At 32.3% G+C, this 24984-nt stretch overlaps 1 protein-coding gene across 2 annotated transcripts in view; it reads left to right on the forward strand.

Moving 5' to 3' along the window:
* LOC135102265 (disintegrin and metalloproteinase domain-containing protein 11-like) overlaps positions 1–24984 on the forward strand; it is a 345267-nt gene that overhangs the window by 244240 nt on the left and 76043 nt on the right. For both annotated transcript variants that reach the window (XM_064007210.1, XM_064007209.1), the window contains exons 19-21: positions 4786–4984; positions 6893–7031; positions 22760–22918. In XM_064007210.1, coding sequence (XP_063863280.1) covers positions 4786–4984; positions 6893–7031; positions 22760–22918 — 497 coding nt within the window. The remainder of the gene's footprint in view (positions 1–4785; positions 4985–6892; positions 7032–22759; positions 22919–24984) is intronic.

Here is a 24984-nt window from a genome sequence, read left to right on the forward strand (position 1 = left end):
ATTATTTTTTTCAGTTTATTTATTATTGTACTTGAAGGATTTTATTGTATTGTAGTTCAACTTGTAGATATCTTATGTCTTATTATGTTAATTATTGGTTAGGTTAGCATGAGAAGTATCATTGATTATTTTATAAACATTGAAAGAGCAACAATAACCCTATGATCCCCTGAACAGAGTTAAAAGCACAATCAAGCAGTTTCAAGTGCAAGTTCATTGCAGACATCCATACCACTGAATAGAACACAAAGTGGAACAAGATAAAAAGAAAAGAAACAGTTTTGAAGAATGTTCTCCTCATAAATTTTCTTGGACCTTTGGAGGATGCCTTGTTTCAGATAAATTAAATGGGATATATTCCTCTGCTGATTTTTAAAAAATAAGCCCTGAGTCAAGTCACGCACCAGAGCTTGATATAATCAATACAATCTATGCTGACGGCATCATGTAATAAATTGGGATTGAACAAATACAATGAACAGTTTACTGTAAAATATATTGTATTATTGTAACCATCATGAGTGAAAAAGAGCAAATTTTATAACAACACAAGGGAGGTGGTCAGGAAGACCTGGTAGATTATAGACAGACCTAACATTGGTGAAAGAATGAAGATTAAACAGATGGAGTACTTGCAGGAGACCAAAATTTTAACAGAAAATCAATTAAGTTTCTTAAAAAAGGTAAACCATACATGTCATATTTCTGTTCAAGAGCAGATAGGCAAGAAGATGGTTGAGCAGACTGCATACTGTACTCAGAGCTAAAAAAAATTTTCATAATCTCAGAAGAGACAAATTTGGAAACCTGAAAACAGAAAATTTGAGAAGACTGAAGGATGGACTTCTTAAATGGTCTGAAGACTATTTTGAAATATAGAGAAATTATGGCAATTATTAAAAATCAGAAATCAAAATAGTACACAAGATTAAATGAAGTTCCCTGAGGATCTGTTCTATTACCAGTCATGTTTACAATAGAAGTATATATAAATGACATGGTGAAGGAAGATAACTAGCTGTATGAGCTTGCTTGTAGATTATGCAAAACTGTCAGGGAAAGTGGAAAATAATAAAAGGTTTTGAAGCACTGCAAAAGGATCTACTTAAGATATGGGAATGGAGTTGTAGATGGCAAAAAGAATTTAATCATGGAAAATTCAAAAGTAGCAGAAGATATGTGTAATTAAATGAGAACTAAAATTATCAGCAAAATTACAAAAGAAAAGGATATGGGAGTGACATTTTGGTCAAATTATTACCAGAAACCATACATACAAATAACAGGAGAAACTAACTCAGTTAAGGAATGTAAAAGTTGCATTTACTCCTTTAGATGAAGAGATACTCATTATGAGGAAGATAATCATTATAATGACTTGTGCAAGACATGAATGTTTAGCTATACATAGTAGGGTCATATCATGAGAAAAAGTATATAAGGATATTAGAAAGAAGAAAGAGAGAGCAACAACTGAAGTGGTATCAAATTTAAGAAAGCTATCATATGAAGAAAAAAAAAATGTCCAGAGTGCAAGTCCCAACATTAGAAAAGAGAAGGAACAGAGGAGACTTAATCCCATTGTTCAGAACAATGATGGGATTGTAACAATTAGTTAGAGAGGACCTCTGTGTGCAGAACAAAACATGAGGGAGACGTGGAAGAAGGCTCAAGACGACCACTTGTAGAAGAAATTATAAGCACAGCTTTCCCACAGAAGTGTAAAAGCCCAGAATAATCCAGATGGAAAAGTGGTCCATGTAAGGATGCTTTTAAGGAAAAGTTGGATACTAGTAAATATGGAGATGGGACAGTATGAGCATGAATCTTTTCCCATATATCATAGCTAGGTAAATACACACGTTTATACATAGAAAATAAATTTCCTTAGTTCAACATTTTTAAACCTTATAAGAATTGTCCAGGTTCAAAGTGAAAACCTTGCACACTGGCTTATTCATCCATAATATTTAATGCACATACTTGACATCATCATTAGCAGGGTTAGGTACACTGACTTGAAATCTGCACACACATGTCTTATTGAGGGAGAACACAGGAATGGCATTTTTGTTTTTCCTCCTTGATACATACAGTGTTATGTTATTGATGATAATCTGATAATCATTTATATGCTTTACTTTTCTAGATGCATATACTACTCTTTTTATTTTGATGGAAAATAGAAATAAAATTTATATGCTTTACTGTTCTTTGTTAAAAATTAAAGCTGGTAGTCAGGACTCACCAGACCACTTTTACAGCAAGCATAAAGCTTTGCATGTCATGAAGTGCTTGTTACTATGCACTATCATGTGGTGGTGCAGTAAACCCTTTATACTTGTGACATGATTGTTCCAGCATCTCCATGTTCTTTTCTCTTCTATATGCATTGAAAAATTTTGATATGATGATAGAACAATATCTTCATAAAATTATTTTTCAAATGTTGAAGTGTAATTTAATGGTAGATGAGGAATTTGTAATGTATGCTGTGCTTTTTGAGTGTCAAGTGATTTTATAAGAGAGATGCAAATATAAAAGAAACTATGAATTAGCCAATCTCTTAGTTTAATCAGTGTAATGCTGAAAGTTTCTTGTCATTGCATATTCATCCCTCGAGCAGAAGACATTGTTGATAAGTAATGATATCTATGCTGGTTAAAAATTATGTGGTCTTTTTTATGCATGCCTTATTTGTACAATATTATTTATTTCCACATACTATAAGGGTTTACTGTATTACTATTGAAGACTTCCTCTCAAAAGAATACCCCATATAAAACTTGTTTTAGGAAAAATAATAATTTTTGTGTATATAAAATAGATCAGTTACATTTTATGATATTTTTTTGTACCAACACTTATATTTTCAAGTTATACATGATCACTTATTATGCCTCAGTAAAACATGAACCCTTAAAGTGTTTGCCATAAAAAGATATAAATCTAATAGTTCTGATACTAAGGAGACATACATTTAGGTAAAAGCAATTGATTCTATTCGTACTCTGTGGAATCAGGATTTTCCTCACGGAATTTCTGGCAATTGAACATCAGTATGTTATACAGTATCAAGGAACTCCCCTAAATGTCTTTAAATGATGTTTGCAAAAATAAATTAGAAGAAATAGGACAAGTCCACTGATGCTTGACTTTCATAATGGTTTCATAAACTGATCTCAGAGTAACTGACTGAAAAGAATGTTTATACCACTATACACTCATATGGTATTTGATACTTCTTTTGTTAATTATGATGAAAACATCTTCAGGATGAAGCATTTTTTTTTAATGTCTACCCTCTTATTGTCATAAGTTATTTGATAATATTGTCACATTCCAAAAAAGAATTTTAGCAACTATTACCACATCATAAATGTAATTTTTGGATGGATTCTTTACCCAGTTCTACTATTATAAGCAGGTCATATACTTGGAGATCTATTATGATGCTGTACAAAGTTTGCAGAGCTACTCAATGTCACGTAAAAGAACATTCAGTAATTTACATTTTCAAAGGGCTCTCAAACAATATTGACAATATTTCATCTACCTGACCAACTGTCCTTCTGGATGTTATCAGAGCTAAGATGTGTTCAGAGCCACAAATGTTCAAATCTCAGTATATTGAGAAGTAAAAGCATTGGTACATTAGGATTTACATAATGTGATAGCCAACAAGTCATATTTTGAAACAGGATCTCATGTAAAGTCATATGTAAGGTTTAAAGATAAAAATCCATGTACTCTCCCAACTTTCATACATGCATAAAGAATATTACCACTGTATTCCCTGCATTTCACAAAAGGTGACTGAAAGAGACAGAGTGTGGGGACTGAGAAATCCTTTCCTCTGTATGTATTTTTATTCCTTACTGTGGGATAAGGCATTGTGTTTTGTCTTGGCTACCTTCATTTAAGGGAAATTTCAGTTTTGTATATAAAAGAATAGTAACAAAGGAATTTAGTATTAATTAAAATTAAATGTTCTTAAAAAAAGTAAAACTAATTTTTCCATCAGCTAGTCCTACAGCCCATCCATCCCCAGCTCTAGCAAACAATGTTAAACAAGTTATGTTAGCTGATGATACTAGCTATTGAAGATCTAAAGTAAATGGTAAAGATCACAGATAATTATTGAGCAGTTTACTTTATTCCAGACCATAACTTTTATTCTGTGTGTATTTTTTTTTTTATTTATTTTTTTTTTTTTTAATGTCCTGAAGAAAACAATGAAAATCTCAGTATTACTGGATACATATATTTAAAGATAGATGAATAATATGTTTCCACAAGAAAAATTGCTGAGAGAAAGGCTGGAGTAAGCACTATTACTTTATGCTGTCCTCATTTTGGATCAGGTGTCTACCAACTTAGTAACCCAATCTTGCTGAGTGACAGGGGAGCTCAATGAAAACTGTTACAATGTATTTTTGCTACACAAAGGTGTGCATTGTTCTGTTTGGGAAATATGAAGCAGATGTTTAAAATATTGTGCCATGATTAAATGTATCCTCTAACAGTCCTTACTTATTATAGGTTAGTAGAATATATATATTTTTCACTTTGATATGAAAAATACATGCTTATACATGAAAAGAGAGTAAGAAAGAGAGGCAAGAGAAAGAGGGACAGACAGTAAGACAGATAGAGGCATAATAATTGCTCTTTCTATTATTATTCCAAGCTGATTCTGAAATAGAATTGGGGTAATCCTTTGAATGCATCCCTGCATGAACCACATAGCACCTAGAGAGAGTTGACCAGTGACAACCCTAACAGGTGTGCTCCAATGTCAACTCCTGCTACTGCACCCCGGGTTGGACTGGGGTAGACTGCTCGATTTTCGACAACAGTTCTCTCTACACCACACCTTACCCAGATGCCACCCAGAGGACACACCGTCCCACCACCACAGAGAAGAATACTAAGAATGCTGCATCTAATTCCAGCGGCACACCTGGACGCAACACACAATATGGTGAGCTTGAATGGTTGACAGTGCTGAACTTTACAGCTGTTATTTAATTTAATGATACTATGCATTACATTTTTATTTTATGGGCTCAAGGTAAATCAGTCATTTGAGGTTACTTCTGTGTTGATATTACTCTTCTGTAAACTAGGAATCTTTCTTTTGTGTCCTCAAGTAACATTTATTTATCTTGGGGCTATGCATTATTTGTGGCTCCATGTTGATCAAGAGGCAGCTTTTTCTTGTATTATGCAGGATTGGCTGCAGCTCAGATATCCAAAGGGCTAAACCTTGCATCAGCAGTTGGTGTTGTTTGAACACAGCCGATGTCCAATATTATCATGTTGAGCCCTTTTCTGGTCCTGTCTCAGCGTAAGTGTTTTTGTTGGTTCAAAAGGTTACACATGCTTCTTAACCAAACTTTTATACATCCCATCAGCAGAGTCAGACCGCAACTCCGAAGGGCTTGGAAGGGTGGCTATGGTGCTCTTACTTGTAGGCGGAGTGGGAGGCGTTTTCTTTTTTTTTACTCTAATAGCAGTTTGCTACAGGTACTCTCACTCTCTTCTACTGGTGTCTGCCATGTGTTCTCGTTAATGAACATTATCACCCTGCTACGTATTGTAGATGGATTGGTATGGGCATTTCCCTGGCTGTGGCAACTGGCATCCACCTATCCCTTTCCATCTGATCCATGACAAAGTTCATCTAACTGAGATATGAAGCAATGTACTGTGTGCAAAATGTGTGTTTTGTATATATATATATATATATATATATATATATATATATATATATATATATATATATATATATATATATATATATATATATATATATATATATATATATATATATATATATATATATATATATATATATATATATATATATATATATATATATATATATATATATATATATATATATATATATATATATATATATATATATATATATATATATAATTACATTGACTTACTGGTAGAAAGGAAACTTCTACCTTAAAAATCTGATTTAATCATGGTGGTACAGAAAACTTATATTTTTTTCTTTTTGAAGTTAGTGTGACCTTTGTTGTGGAACAGACATGTCTGAGTGTGATTGAAGCTCTTGTGTTGACCATCTGTGGATCACCTGTGGATTGCGTTGATGTGTTGTCTGTGCCAGGTGAGGCACTCATGCTGTTATGATACCATGAACTTATTTTCAGCTCATTGGGTTGCTGAGTGGTGCTTCTGTCTCTTCATGTTTCTCACACATAGCTTGTACAAATCAGCAGTGTGGCAAGAAACTTTTATCGTTTAGTGTGTATTTAATGCTTGCCCCATGACTGATACAGAAGCTTATCATGAAGAGCATATTGTAAGTTTTGTTCACATTTTAACAAGAATTTTAATCATGAATATTTCATTGAGAATATAAATGCTTGCATTGATAAGCTCTCTGGAAGTGATTTCTGTCTGGCAAAAATAAAGAATCGTAAACATTTTTGGTCCTGAAACCTTCAGAAGGTAGCAAGGACTGTGCAGGAGGTTGACTTGCTAGGTATTATGTGAAGGGCAGTATTGTTAGAGTTTGTGTTCTCATCTTTGTTTCCCTTGCTCTCTTCCCGCCATGGGTGCTGTGTCCTCCCTCTCTCAACAACTCGCTCGCCTGGTCTGCATCCTGTTCGATCTGCCACCTTGGCTGTGACCGCCATATTGATTGCCTCACCATCACCACGTCATCATCCTGATTACCACTCGTGTGGCCTCACTAACTGACTCTGACTGCACAACCCATGATTGTGGGCACAAAAATCACTCACTTTACAAAATAATTTCATTGTATACTCCCAAATCCTACCGCCAACCTGCCTCGAAACAACTGCCCCTGATGGCTGTGCTTGCCTCCTGTCTGGCACCATCACAGTTGGGCAGCAGGGGAGTGACACGGTGTACCTCGTGGTGGGGTTGGTGTCAGGAATGGGCGGGGTGTTCTTTGCGTTTGCGTTCATGGCTTTGTGCTACAGGTCAGTGGTAGTCCACAAAAATTTCTCCCTGTGTCTAAGGTCAGTATGATCTTAGTCTAAAATAGTTTAGCAATAATTAGTTCTTTTGATTTTCATTTTACTACCATTACATCTCTCCTTAACCCCCCAGTCTTCTCTCTCTCTATCTCTCTTTCGTGGCCCGATCTATCGCTCAAAATGCTTGGCTTAATTTTTTTTTTATATTGGCACATTTATTTTTCTTTTTGTTTTTGTTTTTGTTTTTGTTTTTTTTCGGTTTTTGTTTTCAAACTCTGACTGTTAAGAGAGGAAACCAAGTTAAATTTTATTTGATAATTGAAATGTGCTTCATTAAGCACAAAATGGCTTTCAGCATTTTAGCAAAGTTAATGTTCAGAAGTATCTGCTCAAAAAAAAAAAAAAAGCAGCCAAGCCATGCTCTTACAAAAAGAAATACCAAATTTCATTTTATTTTCATTATCTCCCTGTTATATATTTTTTTATCAAGGTCAGAGGTTAGTACTTTTGAAACAAGGGTATGCATATTGCATATTCTTGCATGAAATTATCTACAGGAAGAATAAAGCTGAGCACTTTCCATTTAAACAACAAAGTGCAGGTATGGCCCCGAATGCCGTTATGCAGTACAAATTTAGCATAGAATGCATGATTAGGCTTGGTGTGATCTTCAGTAGCACTTTGGGCGTCCCTAGCTTGTTGCCGCGGCTGTGGAGATCCTGCGTTTGATCAAGGTCATATAGTTTTCTTTGGTGCGACCATAAATGAGGACCCCAAGACAGTGCATTGAATATAGCTGCCTTTACCAATAAAGAAACAGGTGTATGCTGATTTTAGAGTTAAACAGATCTCAGAAGTATGATTAGTATGCATTGTAGAAGTTCTGAGTTTAGTACAAGCTCATTATTTGAGACCTGTAATTTTTTCTTAAAGCAAATTCTTTAACTGAAATGTATGGCATAAGTATGCAGTTTTTCATTTTACACTTATCATGAATTATTTTTCAACATTTTTCTGAAGTTTTTGATCAGCTACACCTGTCTGAGAACTACCTACATCAGATTTCCAGTGTCAAGCTTTTTATTTTTGGGGGTTACCATTGCATTTATCATCACTTATTTATCGTTATAGGTATCTCTGAAAAAATGCAGTACCAATTAGTTCATTGGGAATTAAGTTTCATAATATACATGTTTTTGGAATAACTCTAACATCAACTTCATATAAAAGTCATAGAATATGTACTGTGCAACATGATACCTAGAAGTAAAGCAAACTGTATACTTCAGACTTTAAAAGTTGGAATATCAAATTATCTCCTTCATATCATACATTATACACATACTCAAACACACACAACCACATCAAGCCAGATGCTGTCGTCTGCCCTGTTGTATATTGTAATTGCTTCGTGATATGCAGTTGTATGATTGTCAGTGTGATTGCATTTAGGTATACATGTATGTGTGGATCTAACTGTCTGCTTTTCTACATGCTTATTAAGTTGTTCTTGCATATATTTGTATAACTAGGATTACCATTAGTCCTTCAGTGGGTCCACTTAGATCTCATAGCTGTCTAGCATCATCAGTGTCCTTGTCTTATCTGAAAAACATTCGTGCTCTCTTGTTTATTGGACTGAAATGTCAAGTGTTAAAAGTGTGTTAGGTTATATTTAAAAGAACTGACTCCCAATATTGCATCTTTGGTGGCTAAGCAGAGCCCTCATATTCACCTAAGGCACTGTGTGTGTGTGTGTGTGTGTGTGGGTGTGGGTGTGGGTGTATTTACCTAGTTGTGATTTACAGGAGGGGAGTAATCTCATAGTATCCCATCTCTATATCTATCCAGTTTGGTCTTAAAAGCATGGACAGTTATGGCATGTGTGTGTCTATATATATATATATATATATATATATATATATATATATATATATATATATATATATATATATATATATATATATATATATATATTATAAACTAAGAAGATGAAAATTTTTATACATGTGATATATATATATATATATATATATATATATATATATATATATATATATATATATATATATATATATATATATATATATATATATATATATATATATTAGAAGAATTTGATCCATAAGTATAGTGGTTATTTAGGTTATTTATATTGCAAGGAAGTATTGATAATAGGTACCATGCAGGCTTCATTGTAGATAAACCACTCTGATTCTGTTATAATGGTTGACTAGCTATCTTCTACTCAGTGTGGCATTTTGTGGGCATTTATTCCCAAAATATATCCATTTCTGCCACATTCTGCTACAGATGGCTGTGGACTGAGGCCTTCACAGTGTAATGGCATTATTGAAGCATTTTCTAGTCATCAGTTAAAGACCAACAGACATAAATGTAACCTAGACATGACTTCTTTTATTATTGTTTACTGTGGTCATGATCATCATACTGTATTCTTGGCTGTTCCTTGGAATGATTAGCTAATGCTAAGTGATTCATACCACTTATTGATGTGCTTAGAAAAGATAGAATTTTAAAATGTACACAGATGTTTCCAAGTTGGGAGGAGGGAAACATTTTATATTGATAATTTGGAACAGAGATCATGCTTCATCTTGAAATTGTCATCAAAATTAGACTCACATAGGCAAGGGATAAACTATCAGTCACTTGAAAACTTGTGATGATTCAGTATAGAATACTGCAAAGGCAGTGATACTTGGAATATGTATTTTGGAGGCTCAGTTAGATCACAGAAATCTTTGAGTTGAAATAGATTAAAAAGATACATGTAGACAGGCAAAAAAAAATTTCTTTAACTACACCCCACTGCTAATGAAAGTGGCACAAATGATAAACAAACTTGTTTCATAGTGCAGGAAGATTGTGCAGCTCAGCTAAAGTAGAGGAATCATTATGAAAATGTGGCATCATCACTTAGCAGTTCAAATATGTCAACTGTCATATCTCTACATGTCATCACTCAGTTGACTTGACTTCACCAGAAATTGTGCCAAATTTCTTCACGCTTTTCATATGGAGGTAATGTTTTAAGTGTTAATGGCATGTAAGCATCAAATATGCCAAACCAATATAGTCCTTATTAACTCCCACCAGAAGGATGGTTTTGTGTCTGAAGAACACTTTTAGGGAGACAGGACAGCCACAAAGAACTGTGCAGTATTAGCAGTGTTGGGTGAAAAAATGCCATGAAAATAATGATAATTCCACCCCCAGTGAAACAAACTGGTGTGTACTAAGGTGTGTTTTGTCAAAGAGAACTTTACTTTTGATAAGGCATCAACAGAGTGCTTCACCATTTCTCACAGCAGGAGAAATAAACCAAAAAATATTGGTGTGTGTGACACGAAACATTCCAAAAACATCAGCACGCTACTTTCATTGGTGGTGGTTGTACATGAACTTCAGAAATTAAATCAGCACCCTAATAGATATACATATAGTATGATTAGCTCTGAGGCAAAATGACATCAGTATTTCAAACTTTTTAGGCAGTGTTTAGAGAACCTAAAGTACTCAGATCTGATGGTTTTTACTACAATTCAGATTCCTGCTTGCATCATATTGATTATTATAGTTGAATTTTATTTTTGTCTTTACTTTAAAAAGCATTCCACTTTATGAAAGTGCCTCCTCTTCATGGTTTTATTACTGGAATATTTCATATCTTAAATATCAAAATACTAATAAATCTATTATTATTATTATTATTATTATTATTATTATTATTATTATTATTATTATTATTATTATTGTAGTTAATTAAAGTTTCTAGAGTATTTTCTTGAAATTATTATTATTATTTTTTTATTTATTTATTTATTTATTTATTTATTTTTAATAATGTGAAGTATGTTATAGCACTCATGACAGGATTACAGATCTGAATTATCAAGGACTCTCCTTTTTGACTGGTATGTATCATTTGGTCCAGTTTTATTTTTTAGTGATCAAAGTGAGAATGCTTTTTATTCATTCTATGAAATAATAGAAATACCATGCTTAGTGACCAAAATAAATTGAGGCCCCTAGTGTTGAAAGGGCAAATTCAGCAAAATCAGGTTTTCAGATATTGGCTTTAGAAGTAAGTTATTAATGCGTGAACCCCTTAGTGTTGTGAGGGCGAATCCAACAAAATGCTGTTTCGAGATATTCACATCACAACATTTGCTAATTTAAGACAAATTGGCAACTAATTCTGTGAACAGTGTTGTTCGTACCAATACATACGTGTCATGAAGATATTTTGATATAAACAAAAACAGGGATTACCAATAAATTGCTACTTCCTTCGTGTATTTACCAATATGTGAGTATCATGAAAATATTTTGGTATAAACAAAAACAGGCATTACCAATGAACTGCTGGTTCCTTCGTGTGTTTTAATAATACCCCTGATGCCTTTAAAGCAGAGGAAAATTATTACATTTATTTTCTCATAGCCTAGTTTATCAAAGTACCCACATTTGCAAGGCTTGCCAATTTCACACTTAGGAACATCTTTCTTTGTCCAATAGCTTGTGTAGGCCTGGCCAAGATTATGTTTTGTCTTTGTTACTTTCCTTTCCCAGGTCTGAGGATCACGCTTCCTCTTCCTGCAATGTCCACCTGACTCATGGTCACTATCACTGCTTGTGTTTTCCATTCAGGTGGATTCCAAAGATAATTTTCTCTGGAGATATGATAAACCACTTGCGATGTAAATGAAAGATCAAGTATAGTGGCATCTCGCAGGATGTGGTCTCATCTGATTGGCTATTGACATTTGGCGGGATGTGCTCTTATCTGATTGGATGTGAGGAAGGTGTGGCATGACATCAGAGGGCACCTCACCATTCATTGACTACCAGGGATGTGAGGTTTGCCCCTTCTACAATATGCTTCTTCTCGGCACCTTCCATCTATGTGGCAAAGTTTTGAGCATTAAGTCAGGATGAATCCCTATATTCAAAGGGATTTTTGACCCTGTAAAAGCGAAACAGTTTGATTCTGGTGGCAACATGTAGATAATGGCAAGGATAATGCTCTGGCAAGTCTAACTCAGAACTGCCAAAAATTTAGATTCGCCCTTCCTACACTAAACACCTCAATTGTGGTACATGATTTCCATGGCACAATAAAAAACAGCAGCTGCTTCCCAAGATCAGAAGACAAAATTTATTGTTGCTCTGTGTAATGCATAATATATGCAGACTGAGTTAGCTAGGTGATAAGGCTGACAAACTGTGTGACACTTCAGTTCCATCATAGTTTAAATCATATTGCAGGTTCCCATCCTTTCACTAGTAGAAATATCATTTAATGTATAGTTAGAGGTAGTATTTGTATGAACCTTAATAGTTAGTCATAATACAATATATTACATGTTCAGGTGATTAAATATGTTTTTTGACATTTGGCACTTAAAAACCATTTCATTATTTGAAACATTTATCTGTAGAGATTCTGAGCATGTTCATTAGATAGCCACAAAAAATATTGAACTCTCTATAGAATGGATAGGGAAAATCTGAACAGTTATGTGATAATGGTATTGGAATTAACCAGAGAGAACATTGTAGTAAACTATTATTCATGAATATTAAGAAATTTTTACATGAACAGAAACACTTATATCCCAGTGCCTTCAATTCAGTATGCCCCTTTACTTATAAAATAAGATAAAATATGTTAAAAAGTTAAAGAAAATTTGGAATGGTAAAGCTGCTGAGAGCTCTATATTAACTCAATGCTGATAGTGATGTAACTGAATGAGTACAATTACAAAGAAAAGCTCAGTTTGAGTGGCTGGCCAGAAAAAAAAAAAAAAAAAACATGGTTGTAAGCAAGTACAAGAGGAATGGTGATGATATCTAGCATAGCAAGTTGAGAGGCTTGACATTAATAGTGCCAACCATTTAAGTAACTGAGAGTCTGAAAGTATGATTAGTGAAGGAGTGAATATAGACACATAGTAGTTAAGTTATGTTCCACATAAGAACAGTATCAACAATGTGATATCACCAAGAGAATTCCCAGTGAACAAAGGCAAGTATTTGTGACAGGAAGAGGTTTCACAGGATCCCCATAAAGGAGAAGATACTGAAGTTGTATAGTTAAGCACCAAGGATCAGTGCAGAGTCCCATACATTTTCTAGCATACACAAAATATTATTTTATGCACTTTAGAACTGGACTGCTCTACATATAGTCATGCCTAGATTGTTGACAGCTTGGTAAATGAAAGAAACATTCAGGTGAAGTTGTGGAATCCAAAGGCTTCAAAATTATATAAACAAAAATTTAAATGGTGATAAACAATGTATACATATATCATGTCAGGGTCAGAGTTGTGTTTGCCCATGTGAAGTATGCAAGATAAGTGTGAGTGGTAATTTATTCATATCTACAGTATTGTGTGTTGTGACTAAAGTTGCTGTCTAGTGGGTAAACTACATAATGTTATGTATTTTGTTTGCAGTTTATGCTTTTGAGTAGAGTGATATTACTAATCTAGGAATTGAGTCCTTGCAGTCCAGTGACAAATTATGTTCCTGGTGGATGTAATTGGTGCCCTGAGTGAGACAAAAATATGCTTTATTTTTATTAGAATTTTTGGAGGGAATCCAAAGACTTTATCCCTCTTTTAACAATGAAAGGGTTATGCCTGCACATATGTACTAGGATGCCTTATGTGTGAGAAGTGTGATGCTTTATATTAGTGGAACTTGGCCTATCAGAGATGATGTAAAGAGGCTGGAGCTTAGTGAAAAGAGCATGGTGAGGTGGATGCACACTGCTTCACTAAGACTAGAAGCAGCTTTATGATTGAGGGCATCAGTAAAGCAATGAGAACAGGCAGCTTTACTATGTTTGAATATGTGAAAAGTAAATGAAGGACTGGGTGAAGTGTATCATAATTTAAAGGGAAGATGGACTGCCTAAAAGTTGATTTAAGTTAATGTGAATGATGAGCTGAGAAAAGACATGCCAGACAAGCTGCACAAAACTGTGTAGCTTTAGCCAGCAGCTGTCAGGTGGCAAAAGGTACTATGTACAAAATTTAATATGGAATCTGCCTCTAAAATTAACAATGTTGATGGCACATATAGTTACTGAATAATGTGGCACTAAGAATCTTTCCATCCATCAACAGTTGATGCCTGTTCTTTAAACTCTCCCTCAGAGGATGGCCACAACAGAAGAGTCTTCACTTATTCCAGTTCTTGAATTCCCTTCATGCATGCTCTGATCCACTCATTCTCCTTTTTCCTCTCCTTTCATGAACTATAGCACTCTACCCTAGCTTTCATTGAGGGTCCTCTTCTTGCCCACTCTGCATTTACCATACTCATATATGCTCTCTCAGTCATCTCACATTCTGCTATTTTTTTCTTTGTGGTCAAGCTACTATACTGTATAGTGCTGTGTGTGACCCACCCAACCACTACACATTTTATTCCCTCACCTTAATTATATAAATTTGTTATACTCACTTTCAATACTTTTACCAAGTTTTATTCTTACATCACAGCCATTTATCAAGTAATTTGTTTAAATGACTTTAATCTCTGACTTTCTTTTCACTCCACACCCAAGTTTCACTTGCGTACATGACCAGTGGTACAGTTATTCAGTCACACAGACTTTATTTTATTTTACTAATTTTAGTTTTCTAATGTTTATGTATAAATTAGTTTCACATTTTTTAGTGCCCATTCCTTTCCTTCATCATGCATCCCCTCTCTTTCACAGCTCTTTCTCTGATTTTGCTTTCCTTGCTACTTCATTTACACAAGAACAAAAAGATATTTCAAATCACACTTTCTCTCATTTAACCAACATTTGTGGTCTTTTGGTCATTCAACTCTTAATCTTTGTAGGCAATCAAAATCAAATGTCACTTTTATTCCTCTTGCATCTTTCTTCATTTTATATTCACTTTCAACACCTGTCTTTCGTACACACTCAAACACATTTACTTGCAATATGTGGCTCATTTCTTGACTTATATTTCTTTGATTTACCGTCAGTTTCCTGAACATAAGTAGGGGAGTTTGCATGTGCATTTATAATCCAGAAAAGAGTATGGAATCTGGAGAAGAGGTGGGTTATTCAACATAGAATATGGAAAACAAGAAAGTAAGCAAATGTATTTGATATGTTTATAAAAAGATTGTTAGGACCTATAGAACAAGTTGTAGACACAAAGGTGTTGAAAGTAAGGAAAATTAATAAAAGTGAATGATAAAAAGAGAGTAAATAAAAGCAGGTCAGTAGACGAGGGAAACATGTTCCGGAGCATGTACAAGAATGGTGAATGCATGAACTGTAATAGAAAGCTAAAATGTGTGAAGGGAAAAAGGAAAAGAAAGGTAGAGGAAATATTGTAGGGAAAGTTGAGTCATATGTATAAAGAAAATGAAAGGCTATCCTGGAGTAAAGTACTTTAAAGGAAAGGGAAACTTAATAAAGCAGAAGGGATAAAATGAAGGATAGATATTGGTATGGCAATAAATAGTGTTTTGATGTAACTGCTTTGTAGGGATCAAAACAACTAAATTGTCATATATAACATTGTGCTATTAGATACTTATTTATAGAAAGTAAATAAGAATAGATGGTAGATGAATTATGCATATCCGAGAGAGAGAGAGAGAGAGAGAGAGAGAGAGAGAGCAAGGGTTATGGATTATGGAAAAAATAATAGGAAGACAGCACATGGTCCTTACAGTTGGCAAGGATAAATTATAATGGGTTATTAAAAGAATAGATATATGAATAAATAAAATAATATCAAAATTAACAAAATGAGACAGGTATAATTGCTCATAAAGGGTCTATACAGAACTGAAGATTAGTGTATGAGGGTGTAAGAAACTGAAATGTGATTTACAGATGTGTAGACATCATATGGTGTGAATCATTGTATATTCATACGGCTGACATTGCATACAGTATGCAAGTACAAAGGCATGTAGAAATGAATGGTAAGTTTTTTGAAAGTATGTTACAAGACTGAAAGAGCAGTGCAAGTATTTTAATTTATATATAAAGTATTTTCATAATTCAGCAAGACACAAGGCCAGGAAACAAATGAAAAAAATGTCAGAAACATTGAGTCTACAATTCATGATTCAACACATTTTCACTCTTTAAAATTTATTAATGGCTAGGCTATTGCAAAACTTTCATGAGGTCTTGCTGGCAGACAAAAATTTGACTTTGTGATCAAGATGTACATACAAACATACATACTCACACCTCATGCTAGTTCCATTAATTCCCATATGTGATGAAACATTACTTACTCACAACAGTTACAACACATTAAGCATGTATGCATTCATACACACACACACTACACATGATATTTGTAATGTTTATACTGTTTCTTAAATTTGTTTTAAAAATTTTACTTACCTGCAAAATCATTTGATGGTAGTCCTAGTGGAAGTCCTTCAAGAAAAATGGTTGCATATTTATTACCCCAGTAATTAAAAAAGTACAAATCAGTATTCATGTTCTTTATTAGTATAGAGTTTGGCAAATAATGCCAAGATTTTCAACACAGGTTTCCTCCAAACAGCCAAGTAAAAAATAGAAAAAGAAACCTCAACATTTACCTTCATTTCATTAATCTTTTTACTTCTTTCCTGATTGAGTTGAAGCATGAAAATGTGACGAAAAACAGCGATTATGAGTCTTTTTGGTGTGTGTGTGTGTGTGTGTGTGTGTGTGTGTGTATATGTATATATATATATATATATATATATATATATATATATATATATATATATATATATATATATATATATATATATATATATATATATATATATATATATATATATATATATATATATATATATATATATATATATATATTAGCATCATTTAGTTAAAACATGTATAGGAGTAATTTCTAAGATATTTGGAGTTTCTTTCTCATAATCACTGATCTCGTTACAATCAATCTTTAGTTGTTACCTGTTCTCATGCCTGGGTGCTTAGTGTTTTATCTGAACATATATTATGATAGGAAAAATTTGAAAATATTTTGTTGCTTATAAATGAGATCAGCATTTATGAGTTTTCTTGAATTCTTTGCCACAGATTTGAAATACAAACATAATTTGGATGTAACAATATATATATATATATATATATATATATATATATATATATATATATATATATATATATATATATATATATATATATATATATATATATATATATATATATATATATATATATATATATATATATATATATATATATATATATATATATATATATATATATATAGATGTTTAGTAGTAAACCCAGAAACCAGTATGAGCCAGGTCAACTTTTAATCCTGAATTTGCTTGCTCTGATTTCATATAATTATTATATTTAGGTAGTTAGGTTAAAATGCTAATTGAACAAAGAAAACTGAAGCAAACAACTAAAAGTCAGAATAATATGGCCATGGGTAGGAAGCATGCGAGCCATAGGTCTGAGGTTCGGAGTGGTACATGACAGAGGAGCTCTGCATATCAAAATGAGAGTGTCAAGAATGAGAAGAAAGGCAGAATGAAGGATAGCTGGTCCATAAAATATAATTATAATTGCAATGAATGATTCTTAATGTGATATTGTGACTGATGAATGAACCTGAAGCCCTTGGTATACGTGGCAGCAGGCAACACTGGCAACTCCTGACTCATAGACTCAGTGATGGCTGCAACACAAATGGCCTGAATCAACTGCTATTTTCTAGACCAGAAAAATTCTTGCATTTATTTATTTTATTTTATTTATTTATTTTTTTTTTTTTTTCACATAATTAATTATGTAAGAAAATTATGAATCTACTGTCATATAACTACTGTTCACAAGAGCACTAGGTTTATATCTACACTCATGTGAAATGCTGCAAAGACACTTAGTCACATGCCTGTCAGTCAGTTCATGGTAGATATTACTATGGACCCACCAAAAGAAAAGTCAATTGCAAATAAAGATAACATGTGTTAATATAAGCCAGTTTTCTGGTCAAGCAGATTTTTCTGGAAGTATGTATGTGCAGTGTTAACAAGGTGGCTTATGGTAAATCTTGTAATAAGGTACAGTTGCACATCCTTGCCATTTCTGTACTCTCTTTAATATTACATAAAGGGCTTTATGTTTGAAGCTTACATATTTTCCAACATATGACATTGGAAGATAATGGTACAATATTTAATTATTCACATTATATCAATGCATTAGATTAGCAAAAGCCCCTCTGTTGGCAATCCATAAAGCTAGGCATATTGTTCTGTCTTTAGTACATATTCTGTAGGGATTTGCATTATATTTTCTATGTATTCAGTTCCATCTAGTAACACTATCAATAGTATTTACATTACTATCTTTTCTATGGCTGATTTTGCAACATAAATGCTGTAAAATACACTGATGAAGGTAAAGTCTTTTTCAAGATTGAGAGGTCATATTCATTATGTTGAATGTTATCTACTTGGTATTTTGCAGATACTATGAATATCAGTTGATATAGATTCTTTCTTTACAAAAAAAATATTAAATACCATAAGATTACAATAACTACTTGCTTACATTGTACTTCATCATCATCAGCCTATATGGTGCCACTATAGGACAAAGGCCTCTGCAATGGTTAGAATAGGTGTTAAATCATATACCACTCAACACTGATATTTTGAGTTAAATTTTATTTTACAAATTAATCATCTGTAAATGGGAAAAATGCTGTAAGAGGAAATTGATAGCATTATTTTGCACTTCATTATGTTTAGTTGATCATTATGATAGTTACTTACCTTTGAGCTTTAGTTTTCAAAACAAAAGTTGATTTTATATGGAATATATGTTTCTGTAGTCTCATCGTTATATAGAAGATACATACGTATAAGTTTTTACAAGTCCTGGTAAAATATTGCACCCTAGGTAAAGAGAAACAGGTACAATAAATGGAAGGTGGTACCATACTCAATACGCAGAAAAAAGTGTAAGTTTTGTCACACATATATATAATGAAAATAATCATTTGCATATGATATGAACATGCTCAGGAGCCTTATAACATAAATGGATAAATATTTTAGATACACTTGTTCATATGGAAATTTAGTACACTTAAATCTTGTAAAATCTTCATCTATAAAACAGTCTTGTTTTTTATATACATATTTTCACCATTGACAGATGGATTATCATCATGCAAATTTTACTCATATAATAATGAATGCCAATTTTTATATGCTTTGAATGGAATGGTACCATCTGGCCAGTCTTAATTCTATCTTATATCTCAATACCCTCAAGCTGCTCTATATATATATATATATATATATATATATATATATATATATATATATATATATATATATATATATATATATATATATATATTATTTTTATTTTTTTATTTATTTATTTTTTTTTTTTATTTTCATTTTTTTTTTTTTTTTTTTTTTCCCCTGCATGGGAGCATGAAAGGTATGTTGTCCTGTGTGGCTATAGGCTGCCTGTGGCTCCCTCTCCAGATATTCTTCATGGAACACTTTAAGTTTGTACCCATTCACCCTTGTACTCTTCAACTGGATATATATATATATATATATATATATATATATATATATATATATATATATATATATATATATATATATATATATATATATATATATATATATATATATATATATGCACACATACACATGCTATATGGATTAATGTCTTCTATTTCTAAACTCAGTTTTTTAGAGAATTATATTGATTACTTTTATTCCTTGATAAGATTACCTAGGATATTCATCTACCATTGGCCTTGAAGACATTAGTGACAAGTGTTGTTAGTCTAGTGAATGTTTCATCAGTCACATTATAACCAATTATTACATACCAGCTGAAAATACTGAACTTTTTTTTTTTTCAGAATACTTATTGATGAAATATGCCAAGCTGTTATTGTGTAAACAATTGAAAATTACATGACATTACCCTTACTGGAAAATGGCAATAATGTTGCATTCAGAGTTATATGTCATTATTAATAATTTCATTAGTTCATTAAGCCATTTTAAGATAAATTCTAAATAAATCATAAATACAGTCAAACCTTAAAGTCCTTGACAAGAAAGTGAACTGAAGCTAAGTGCACCAAGAATGGAAGGCTGAAATAAGTGACAGACTTGTCTCTACATATGACTTTAAATTAATGATCTCTAGTTTCATAAATTTTAAACAAGTATATTCTTTAATATTCTGTAATATTAGTGAAACAGTCATGCACTGGCCAGTAACATAATTGATAAATAGTGAGCTAGATGCCAAATATCTTGGTTTCAATCTGATTTTGTATAGTATATGTAGTATATGTATTTGACAACTTAATTTTTTTACAAGGACAGTGTCTATTTAGGCATGTGACAATTTATTCAGAAAAACAAGCATTGTGTGGCTAACCATTAACATTATTCTATCTGTTTCAAGAATACTGTTGGTACATCTCACCTTAGTATATATCTTCCGTAATAAACCTATAATGAAAGTGTACAAGATTGTTTGTACCTTGTTCAGGTATTCTGCCCATGATGACCAGCTTGAGTTTATTCTCTTGTCAGGAACTCACAGCCATAAGTGTACATCACTTTAATTACTTGTGTTGTGGTGTTAAGTTATGTAATTTGTTATGTAAAATGAGGCATAATGAAGGTATTAGCTTTATGCTATAATATATATGGAATTGGACATATTGGAGCAGATTTGACCAAGTATAACAGGAGTGTATTTCCTGAAAAATAAGTAAAATAATAAATATAACACACACACACACACACACACACACACACACACACACACACACCACATATTTTATATATATATATATATATATATATATATATATATATATATATATATATATATATATATATATATATATATATATATATATATATATATATATATATATATATATATATATATATATATATATATATATATATATATATATATATATATATATATATATATATATATATATATATATATATATATATATATATATATTGTTTATTGAAATATTATCCAGTTTGAATATTTTACTAATAGTTAAGATACCTAAAGTAAGAAAAATATCATAATACAGTAAAAAAATATATTAATTAGATATTATAATATTACTTGTAATTGTGATAGAGTAGAAATTGTATGTATAGGTGTATAATTATAATTTTCATATACATTACAGGAGATAGGAATAGGATATTTATCACACTTTTAAGACTATTTTCGCCATTGTTCTAAGGAAAAATCTATTTTGAAATGATAAACTTCAAAGTCATATGCCGTTCGATGCTTTTAATAAAGTAGATACTTACTTTGTAATATTCATTGGATATCTCTAACAACAGAATTTTTTATCCTGTGAATATTTTTTCTCTCCTTGAAAAGTGATAAACATATATGTATTTTCAGTATGTGCCAACTATACATAGTTTATGGAATTATGAAATAAGTTATTTCCTTGCAGGTTTTTATCGCATGTTTGCATTCTTTACCTGACTGAAAATGTTAAGTAAACACGAATGCAGATATTTTTCCAGATTCACATTGTTTCTTTACCAATAGATTTTGCATTTTCTCTCTACATATAGTAGATAAAAGTAATTATTCTGATTATTCTGATTGACTTTTGTTTTTACCTTTTCATACAATTACAGTTATTTAGAGAGTAATGTAGAGGGTGCTAGAATGAAAATGTTATGTTTCGCTTACTTCTAGAACCTGAACATTTATACATTGTACAACAAAAAACCTATCAACGCGCCATTACGTAACTTGAACAAATTATTCATGAGTTTTATATAGCATCCCAATCGCAACCCATTGAATTTACTTATTATTTTATTAACATTTTCATATTTATATATTTTGTTTATCTCTTCCATCTTCTTTCAAGCAATTCCAGAATCTAACTTTCCAATTTCTACACCTTTTCCAGTAAAAGTCCCTTCTGCCCCTTGTGTGGAATATGCAAAACATTAATATATTTTATAAATCATGAATGGAATACAATTTGTCTCTTGCAATATGATTTTCTTAAAATCAAGTATGCAGTGGTTTTAGTAGCAACACAGTTTGCATGTCCACAAAGGGATTATCTGATTTATGTGTGTGTCAAGCCTGTGAGTGTTGTTACAGCAACCTGAGCAACCACTGCTTGATGTCTTTTATGTGTTCCTGTGTGCAGCTTTCAGTGAAAGACTAAGTCATAACAAATGCATGTTTTGTTTGCATGTTAGTGTTCTATCATGAAAGCTTTGAATGTTTATGTTGTAGCAATTATATGATATATATATATATATATATATATATATATATATATATATATATATATATATATATATATATATATATATATATATATATATATATCGAATATTTCAAAATTTAGATTGTAAGTATATCAATATATTATTAAACTTAAATTTCATGAATATTGTATTTATTAGATAACTCATTGCTGCCATTTCAATTGTAGCATTATCTGCCCTTTTTACAATTACCACCATTATCAGATGTAGTAGAACCCCTTTCATCCATATAGCAAAATAAATGAAGATGCAGCAGGTAAATTCCTGAGTAAATTTTACAATTCTATTTTCAATAGTCTAATCAGACTTTGTTTTCTTTTACCAACTGCAACATCATTCGACCACCTTGCACAATCACTCTGGGCCTGCTGCAGACGCAAGACAACAATGCCCAAGTATGATGCACCTTATCTCAAGAGACCAATAGTTAAGAAACCACCTCAGCAGCATCTTCAACCCATGATGGGTAAAACAGAAGAAACTCCCATAGACTTGGGTAGCCGCATCACATTTGGAAACATGCCCAGTTATAGGTAAGTGTTTGCTAGTAGATGGTGCATACTAAAATTAAATTCATAACATAATCAATTTATTGCATGTAGCTATATTAATGATTCATTATTGTAAAAATACATATATAATTATTTTTAATTAACTTTCCAATGCATTACATGTCTGAGTTGAATAATTTATAGTAGGTGGTTTATTTACAACTTGGATGCATCAATGATTTGTCTGTTGGTCCCTCAAATATTAGTGAACCATCAAACAATTCAGACTTGTTACATGTTTTACTTATAAGGATAAATTTTGCTGTATTTGGAAAAAAATTCCATGGTTTTTGTACTATTGAGCATCTTCATAAAGCCATATACAGTGGGATGGCACATTTGTTATCTGTTTGGTGCTGAAATAACCTCACAAAATATGTGATCAAACATGAGTAATTAAAACCATGCAGCAATGCTAATTAGTACTATAGTTATCTGAAAATCATACTCCTTTTGTTTAATTTTGAATTTGAACTTTTCTTTGCTATTAATCATTGATAGACACCTTAGATAAATATGATTGAAATAGAGCACATGTAAGCCATTATTGAGTGTGTGGATGAGACAGATGATGATAGTACAGTTAGCTACTAAGACTGCAAGTTAATGCTCCTGGGTTCTGCCCACCCCCTCTGGTTTCTCATCTTCCCTCACCATCTGTTGCTCTCCTGTTAATGGTGTATCCTCAAATCCTAGAAAGTCAAACTCTTTACTTATTCTCTTCTCCTTGTCACTATCTACCATTGCTTCATTGTTGCTGTCACCAATGTGACATATCTACAAAATTCTGCAGAGAAAGCATGGAATGTAATTTTTTTTGTTTCATCATCACATAAGAAGTTCATTTTTCCAGTTTATCTTCATACCAGTTTCTCATTAGGTATTTATGCAAAGAGAAGTTCTTCATGGATCCCAATGTGCCACAGTGCCATCAGTCAGTAGAAATCACTTGAAATCTTCAAATCTTTGTGACTATTCATTTTCAGCTGTTTCTCTCATAGTTACTGATAGATTTTATTGAAAGATGTAGCTACCAGACAGTCCCCTTATAAGTGCAGTAAGTGTATTTTTAGTGATGAAAATATCATGTATACAATAGACTGGTAAAGTTAAATGTTATTTGAATTTGAAAAAAATAAAATAAATAAAAAATTGCTGTATATGAACATGGGCTGACATCATGAAGTGAAAGGTTAAAGAATGAATCGGTAATTTTTCACTTGCCTGTTGTGGGCATAGACTGGATGTACTTAAATTTTCTCCTGCATTCAGACTTTTTTTCTGTTATCATCAGTAAACAAAAGTTGATCAGCACAAGCATGCACTTAACATGGAGAGTTTAAGGGAAATAGATAATCTTGCTATCATCATCATCATCATAAATCTCCAGAGATAGGTTTTGAAACTGCTGACACAATTTTATCCTTTTGAAAGCTGTTAATAGCAAGGGTTATTTTTCTCAGTTTTTCCTCTATTTGCCCACACATTTGTTTTAGTCCACCATTTCAGAATTAAAAGTAATAAGATAACCAAAATACCAGTATCATACCAGTAACATTTGCGTATTGCTGGAGTCATTATTCAGGTAATTATTTTAGCAAGTTCATAATTAAAAATTCCACTCTAAAAGTGTGAAGTAAAATGTTCATGTGACTCTAGAAAAGATGCTGGTCTTGTTATGATGAAATTTGTGGTAGGATGAGAATAATCATTTGTTATCTGCATGCTCTTTTGCCATGATTGAATAATCATGTGGCAAGGTTATTCCATATGTTTATACAGTAAAATCCCTCTCATCTGGCATTCGAGTATCCGGCAGCTTCAAGTATCTGGCACATTTTTCCCCGAGCCTTAAAATCAATAAAAAATCAATGTGTACTCATAAAATCGATTAAAATTCCCACGTAAGGCATACTTTGTCCCCAGAGTGCACTGCTTCGCGCCACCCGCGGCCCGCTGCACTGTGTTTACTCAGTGACTCAGTCCCGCGTGTGTACTGTTTATCGCCTGACGCCTTCATCATGCCTAGTTGTAAAAAAGAGGGAGCG

Source organism: Scylla paramamosain, chromosome 7 (assembly GCF_035594125.1).
Source record: "Scylla paramamosain isolate STU-SP2022 chromosome 7, ASM3559412v1, whole genome shotgun sequence".
In the NCBI taxonomy this organism is placed as follows: domain Eukaryota; kingdom Metazoa; phylum Arthropoda; class Malacostraca; order Decapoda; family Portunidae; genus Scylla; species Scylla paramamosain.